Below are 6,731 nucleotides of genomic sequence, written 5' to 3' on the forward strand. Positions count from 1 at the left end.
TGCTGACTGCCCTTATATACCAGTCAGGCCCACTCAAGGCCCACCTGGAACAAAGCACTCCCAATTCACACTTTTCAAACAAACAAGCAAGCAATCAAGCACACGGTCAAACTGACCAACTGTCCCAGCAGCAGACACTCAGATACTCACCAACACAGCCCCCCTAATGCAGCACTTAGCGTACCTCCTCTCGGACAGCTCCCAGGCAAACTCCCGCTGTTAGCCTCTGCTGTTTGCCGCTCAGCTGATTCGCTGCTGACTGCCCTTATATCCCAATCAGGCCCACTCAAGGCCCACCTGGAACAAAGCACTCCCAGCAAAGCAAAGTTTCCTGGCTTCCCTCTCTGCTCCGGACTGGCCTGCTTGCCCCAGAACTGCGTCCTCACTGCAGGTTCCTTGCCAGGATGCAGCGTATCCCATCACAGCCCCAAGTAGAGGGAGCCCGGGCTTGGGGGGAGGAAGGTGGAGATGATCCAGTACGTGGATGGCATTGGAGAGGAGGGGAGCGAATAACAGGGATGGGGCTTTGGGATAAGAGGTGGAGAAGGGAGTGGAGCCTTGGGGGAACAGGTGGGACAGTGGAAGCAGCCTTGTGGAAAGAGGTGGGGTAGGGCCATGGGGAATAAGCAGGGCAGGGTGTGGGGCCTCAGAGGTCAAGTTAAAAGCAACTAGATAGATGGCAACCCTATGGGAGAATGAGTTGTACACAAAAAGATTCCTCAGTTTGTCATGCTGACACAGCACAGCAAGGCTAGGAAAGGATTTAATGTCACTTTGACTATCCAGTCAGTGATTGCGGGAAGGGGGCCCAGCACCATGTCACCAGCCAGCTCTGCACAGAGCTCGGTCTGAGAGCCAGAGCACGAGGAGAAAACTTTAGGCCCCTTTATGAGTAAAGAGCCTGAGCAACCTGTCCCGGATCTGTTTGGTCCTCACCCCATAGATGATGGGGTTAAGCATGGAGGGCATCAAGAGGTACATGTTGGCAATGAGAACGTGGAAATACAGGGGCACATTTTGGGCAAATCTGGAAATGAGGGATATGATGATACCTGGGATGTAAAAGGCTAAAATGACAAAAAGGTGGGAGCCGCAGGTCCCCAAAGTCTTGAGCCGGGCATCTTTTGTGGGGAGGATGAAGATGGCCCTTAGGATCTGGATGTAGGACACCCCAATAAAAATCCCATCCAGACCCATCAAACAGAATTGCACAAAGAGGCCGTAGTAACTACTAACACGGGTGTCAGTGCAGGCCAAATTCACCATAGCTATATGCAGGCAGTACGGATGGGGGATGACGTTGGTTCTGCAATAAGGCCACTGCCTTGCCAGGAAGGGAAAGGGCAATACAACTATGCAACCACGCAGCACCACGGCCAGTCCAATCTTGGCCACCAGGGGGTTTGTCAGGATGGTGGAATGTCTCAGGGGATCACAGATGGCCACGTAACGATCCAAAGCCATGGCTACGAGGATCCCAGACTCCATCACTAAGATGCAGTGAATGAAGAACATCTGGGTGAGGCAGGCACTGAAATCAATCTCCCTGGAATTGATCCAGAAAATTGCCAGCATTTTGGGCAGGGTGGATGTATACATGACCAGGTCAGTGACGGCCAGCATACAGAGGAAATAGTACATGGGCTCATGGAGGCTTGGCTCCATCTTCACTGTGAACAGGATGGAAAAGTTCCCCAAGATGGCGATGAAGCACATGGCACAGAAGGGGATGGAGATCCAGACATGGGCCACCTCCAGGCCAGGAATGCCCTGCAGGATGAAGGTAGAGGGGTTTGTGAAGTCGGTTGTGTTGTATTCTGACATGCAGTAGGGGAGAAGTTTTCCAACTCTGAGGCAGAAAGGTGTCTCTTGCATGTACTGTACGTTCCTCTGACTTTGTGTATATGCCAAGGGTTTGGGGTGATGGTCGCAGTACAAATACCTGGATGGAGAGACAATGTGAATATGAGCTAGTGGCCGTCACCTCCAGCACCCAACTAAAACCTCTCCAGCGCATCTGTCAAGGTTTCTTCCCCACTCTGAACTTTAGGGTACAGATGTGGGGGACCTGCATGAGAAGCTCTAAGCTCAATTAACAGCTTAGATATGGTCTGGCTGCCACCACTCCCAAGCACTAATTCCCTTTCCTGGTTAGCCTTGAGAGACTTCACCAATTTCCTGGTGAACACAGATCCAAACCCCTTGGATCTTAAAACAAGGAGAAATTAACCATCCCCCCTCCTTTCTCCCACCAACTCCTGGTGTATCCAGATCCAACACCTTTGATCAAAAAACAAAAATCAATCAGGTTATTAAAAAAAGGCTTTTAATTAAATAAAAGAAAGGTAAAAGAAAACCCTCTGGGAGAGATTAGCATACCAGCTACTCTCACAGACAACTGATTCCAAACACAGAGGATGTTCCCCTGGGAAAAAAACTTACACAAAAAATACCCAAATACCCAATTTGACTATTCCTCTAATTGCACAAGACAGATTACAAAGAAATAAACAAAAACCTATTTATTTCCTTCACTAATACTCACTACTTAATAAGATGCTGAATTCTGGAGTGTTTTCCTCTGGTCAAAAGTGAAACTGACCCAGACAAAGGGAACTTCACTCTTTTCTTTTGAACCATCTTGTCCTCCCATTGGTTCCTCTGGTCAGGTGTTAGCTAGGCTAGGTGAACTACTTAACCCTTTTCAGGTAAAAGAGGCATTAACCCTTAACTATCTGTTTATGACAGCATCATCACGGATTTATAACCTATCCTGAAGGACGATCCCTCACTCTCACAGATCTTGGGAAACAGGCCAGTCCTCGGTTACAGACAGCCCCCCAACCTGAAGGAAATACTCACCAGTAACCACACACCACACCACAAAAACACTAATTCAGGAACCTATCCCTGCAACAAAGCCTGTTGCCAACTCTGTCCACATATCTATTCAGGGACACCATCGGAGGACCTAATCACATCAGCCACAACATCAGGGGCTCGTTCACCTGCACATCTACCAATGTGATATATGTCATCATGTGCCAGCAATGCCCCTCTGCCATGTACATTGGCCAAACCGGACAGTCTCTACGCAAAAGAATAAATGGACACAAATCAGACATCAAGAATTATAACATTCAAAAACCAGTCGGAGAACACTTCAACATCCCTGGTCACTCAATTACAGACCTAAAAATCGCAATATTTCAACAAAAAATCTTCAAAAACCAACTCCCACGAGAAACTACACAATTGGAATTAATTTGGAAACTGGACACCATTAAATTAGGCTTGAATAAAGACTGGGAGTGGATGGGTCATTACACAAAGTAAAAACTATTTCTCCATGCTAATTTTTCCCCTACTGTTACTCACACCTTTTTGTTAACTGTTGGAAATGGGCCGCCCTGATTATCACTACAATTTTTTTCCTCCTGCTGATAATAGCCCACCTTAATTTATGTTCTCTGTGTATATATATCTTCCTACTGTATTTTTTACTGCATGCATCCGATGAAGTGGGTTTTAGCCCACGAAGACTTATGCCCAAATAAATTCATTAGTTTCTAAGGTGCCAAACGGATTCCTCATTTTTTTTGTTGATACAGACTAACACGGCTGCTACTCTGAAATGTGAATATGAGACACTCCATGCACTACTGGAGGCTGTTGTCATGGGGGGAGCAGATTGGTCGCTCTTCACACACTGAACAATGACATTTTCTTTATTCAGAGAAATGAATTATGACCCTACTAATGCCAGTTCCATATTTTATGGGGCTCTCTGCTCAATAATTCCTACACATCATGGTGTGGGAAACCTTACTAGGCACCGGTAGGAAACACAAGTGTGGATACTGGTTATCCATCATTGTTCCTTAGGCTTTTTCTACACTGCCATGTTTTTTCCACAAATAAGCAGCTTTTGCCAAAGAAACAGTGGAGGTGGACAAACTGCAAAGCCACATTCAACAACAGAACTCCTCAGTTTCAGTGACATCATATAACCACCTGGAAATGAGTTTTACACACAAGTTTTGTCGGCAAAATGCCAGTGTAGACGCTTGTGCTTGTTTTTATCACTGTAACTGGCCTCTGGAAGGCGTCCCACATTGCCTATCCTGAGTGCTCTGGTGAACAGTTTCAACTCCTCTCCCTTACATCAAGGTAAACACTTTCTGCCTCTCTCCCTTTAAGGGCTCTGGGATTTTGAAATTCCTCTTCCTGTTTGCTCGGTGTGGAGTGCTCACATCACACCTTCCTAGGTGGCCATGGCAGCTCTATGCTTGGGACACTGCGGAACTGCTGGATCCGCTCGGTATTTGGGGAGAGGAAGCCGTGCAGTCCCAGCTGCCTTCTGGCCATAGGAATGTCAATAGGAAAGGGCAGATTTTGTGCAGCATGTGGGAAAAGAGCTGTGATCAGGACACACTGCAGTGCACAGCAAAGGTGAAGGAGCTGTGGCACATGTACCAGAAGGCAAGGGAGGCAAACAGTATCTCCGGTGCTGTGCCACAGACGGGCCATTTTTATAAGAAGTTGGATGCTATCCTCAACAGTGACCCCACTTCCACCGCCAACAGCCTCGTGGGTACTTTGGTGGGGGTACTCCTGTCAGCGTACATAATCTACCTCTCTGAGAGGTGGTAGATAGGTCGATGAAGAATTCTTCGGTAGACCTCATGCTGTACATACCAGGGTTAAGTTGATAGAGCTACATCTCTCAGGGGTGTGGGTTTTTTCTTTACTATTGCAAAAAAGAGCCAATACAATTTTCATTTGCATTAACAGAGGCATAGCATGCATGTCACGGGAGGAGATAGCAGCACTTTTCTGGGGGCTGGTTAGACCTCACCTGTAGTATTGTGTCCAGTTATGGTCTCCAATATAAAGGAAGGATGTAGTGAAACTGAAAAGGATCCAAATGAGAGTGACAAAGACGATCCACAGGATGGAATGCAAGCCATACAAGCAAAGGCTGAAGGAAAAGAGTATGTTTAGTTTGGAAAAGGGAGGATTAAGGGGGGACATGACAGCAGTCTTGAGATACTTGAAAGGCTGCCATTAAAAATATGGAGGAACATTGCTACATAGATCAAGAGGCAAGGGGTACAAACTACAGTATAGCAGATTTTGATTTAATCTCTGACAAACTTCTTAACTGTAAGAACAGGAGAACAATGGAAGAGGCACCCAGGCAGGTTGTGGAAAGTCTTTCACTGGAGGTTTTCAACAGGAGGCTTGTCAAGGCTGCATCCCCACTTTGAACTTTAGGGTACAAATGTAGGGGCCTGCATGAAAACTTCTAAGCTTAACTACCAGCTTAGCGTTGGTCCGCTGCCACCATTCCCTCCCTGGGAAGCCTAAAAAAAACCCCTCCACCCAGTCCCTGGTGAATACAGATCCAACCCCCTTGGATCTAAAACAAGGAGAAATTAACCATTCCCCTCCTTCCTCCCACCAACTCCTGGTGAATACAGATCCAAACCCCTTGGATCTTAAAACAATGAAAAATCAATCAGGTTCTTAAAAAAGAAGGCTTTTAATTAAAGAAAAAGGTAAAAATCATCTCTGTAAAATCAGTATGGAAAATAACTTTACAGGGTAATCAAACTTAAAGAGCTCAGAGGACTCCCCTCTAGTCTTAGGTTCAAAGTACAGCAAACAAAGATGAACACTCTAGTAAAAGGTACATTTACAAGTTGAGAAAACAAAGGAAAACTAAGACGCCTTGCCTGGCTATTTACTTACAAGTTTCAAATAGGAGAGACTTGTTTAGAAAGATGTGGAGAACCTGGATTGATGTCTGGTCCCTCTCAGTCCCAAGAGCGAACGCACACCCAAACAAAGAACACAAACAAAAGCCTCCCCCCGCCCCAAGATTTGAAAGTCTCTTGTCCCCTTATTGGTCCTTTAGGTCAGATGCCAGCCAGGTTACCTGAGCTTCTTAACCCTTTACAGGGAAAGGGTTTTGGAGTCTCTGGCCAGGAGGGATTTTATAGTACTGTACACAGGACAGCTGTTACCCTTCCCTTTATAGTTATGACAAGGCTGGATAGTCATCTGTCTTGAATGCTTTAGACACAACAAATCCTGCATCTTGGCAGGGGATTAGAGTAGCTGATCCTTGCAGCCCCCTTCTAACCCTGTCACTCTTCCATGATATAAAATCTTAGTGTAGACCAGGTCTTACTCAAACACAAGTTATGGAGCCCAGTACTGGGGTAACTGGTTGAAATTTAATGTCCTGTGTTATATAGGAGGTCAGACTGTATGATCTGATGGTCCCTTCTGATTTGGAACCCTATGAATCTATTGATATAGAAAGTAGTTGAGGCACTTATGTTTATTCTGTCTCATAACACACGAAGAAGGGAACATTCAATTACATTGATACTCTGAACATATAAAATTGATAAAAGAAAACTGTTTACATAATCCATATTTGGCCTTTGAAACTCCTTGACACAGATATTACTGGAGCAAAGAGCTTAGCTGAATGGGATTCACAACTGGATTGGCCATAGTTGGTGTTGCTGGTGGCACCACCCATAGTTAAGTCTGTCTGACACCTTCAATTATAAGATTTCATTTTCAGTTGTGTGTAAGTTTGCCAAACATTAACCTGAAATTTCTCACGCTGGGTGTCTACTTTTGTCTGAATTGCATTTTGAAAGTTGCAGGCACAACAGTTCAGCCAATTTCTAGAATGAAGCTAGGGGAGAAGA

General features: G+C 45.6%; 1 protein-coding gene across 1 annotated transcript; it reads right to left on the minus strand.

The window, feature by feature from the left end:
- Positions 1 to 876: 876 nt before the first annotated feature.
- Positions 877 to 1,824, minus strand: LOC117872742 (olfactory receptor 52M1-like). Its single transcript, XM_034761493.1, has one exon. The coding sequence runs from the start codon at positions 1,822 to 1,824 to the stop codon at positions 877 to 879; it is 948 nt and encodes a 315-aa protein (XP_034617384.1).
- Positions 1,825 to 6,731: the final 4,907 nt, after the last annotated feature.

This window comes from Trachemys scripta, chromosome 1, assembly GCF_013100865.1.
Source record: "Trachemys scripta elegans isolate TJP31775 chromosome 1, CAS_Tse_1.0, whole genome shotgun sequence".
Classification (NCBI taxonomy): Eukaryota; Metazoa; Chordata; order Testudines; family Emydidae; genus Trachemys; species Trachemys scripta.